This window comes from Aplysia californica, unplaced genomic scaffold (genome assembly GCF_000002075.1).
Source record: "Aplysia californica isolate F4 #8 unplaced genomic scaffold, AplCal3.0 scaffold00051, whole genome shotgun sequence".
Classification (NCBI taxonomy): Eukaryota; Metazoa; Mollusca; class Gastropoda; order Aplysiida; family Aplysiidae; genus Aplysia; species Aplysia californica.
The window spans coordinates 265459-266897 of record NW_004797321.1 but is presented as its reverse complement, the minus strand read 5'-3'; the positions used below and the strand labels follow the sequence as shown (position 1 = coordinate 266897).

Genomic DNA, 1439 nt, shown 5'->3' with positions numbered 1-1439 from the left:
GTGATGTTTCGCACAGTGAAGACGGTGCTGTTGTCGCAGTTTCGATAATTGCAGTCCTAAATAAGGCTCTCTTGATTTAAGTTCTGAACTTACTAGTCGGCACCTCACACTGATGAAAGAAACATTTTCATGAACTCCTTTCATGCCTTGAGCTGTTTCTTTTTAGGAACGAAACGATTTCGCAGATACGACAACAAAATCTGCCTCTCTTGAATAGGGCTGGTCACTAGAGGCTGTCCTATTTCATTTCCATCCCATTTCAAGTTTGCTAAAATCTTTGTATAAGTCGAGAACAACACAAACACTGCATTTTAGCCGTATTGCTGCTTCCAAGGTAGATTTTCCGCCTTGAACAAGGCGGAAGCGAAAGTTAGGATCAGCTTCGCTAAGTCGAGGAGTCTTAAAATGAATGAATTGTTTTTAGTGATCGAAAAAAAGCTAGAATTTTTGCTTGAAAGAGCTACAGGTCATCTTCCAGGTCAATATTTTTTTTATTCGTTCGTAATATAGCAATCAATGAACACATTTTACTAAAGCATAGTTTGCTGTACTGTGATGAAAAGTACTCATGTAAATAGCACAGATCGTACAAATGTGTGTGAACTAACAATTGCTCAATTGTGTCTAAAAAATAGGAGCATATTTGGCTTTTTTATAACTTTTTTAAAACTTTGCGTTTTTAATGGCGTTCAGTATATATATATAATATACAAACACATGTATACATATTATTATACCGCTCTGATGAATAATGTATAATATATATATACATATATATTGAGTTGCAGTTAGGCGCTTTTGCTTTGTTGTTGCACACGGGAGACCCGAGTCATATTCCCGAGTGGAAAGACACCTTTATTGAGTGCCTCCATATTTTGTATTCCACTCAGTCTAGGTTGGAAGCTTCCATTGATTCTGAACTGAGCAAACTCATAAAACGTTGACTAAACTCTTATAAATCTTTTATTCTATCATTCTTTTTTTCTTTTGGTCTTTTCGCGTTATCAGTCTGTCCGGATGGTTGGTCCATGGACTTGACCAGTGACCAATGTTTCAAGTACTTCGACTCCTCGGTCCAATTATCTGATGCTAGAGAGGCATGTGGAGCTCTCGGAGGCGCGCTTCCCACCGCCAAAACCGAGGCAGAAAACACCATCCTGTACAATCTCATGTAAGTAGATGGTAGGCGAGTGCTCTGGTGTGATTTGCTCAAACATCTATGGTCCTTACATCTCCTCCTTCGTTTATTTTATATTTATTATTACTGCCTTTTTACACATCTGAATGTCGGCTTTGATTTGACCTAATTTTGTTGCAAGTGCCGTAAAATGCTTTTTGCAAGTTTTGTAAGAAAAAAAAAATCAAAATGCTAAAGTTGTTTATTTTCCCCTCGCTCTCTCTCACCCTCTCTCTCAGTCGTTCTCTCTCTCTCTCTCTCT

General features: G+C 38.1%; 1 protein-coding gene across 1 annotated transcript in view; it reads left to right on the top strand.

Annotated features, from left to right (window-relative positions):
* Window positions 1-1171, top strand: part of LOC101854311 — a gene marked incomplete at its 3' end in the record, with an annotated part of 35484 nt that extends 34313 nt beyond the window's left edge. The window contains 1 exon segment of the mRNA XM_005092724.3: window positions 1009-1171. Within this exon segment, the coding sequence (XP_005092781.2) occupies window positions 1009-1171 (163 nt within the window).
* Between the last annotated feature and the right edge of the window lie 268 nt (window positions 1172-1439).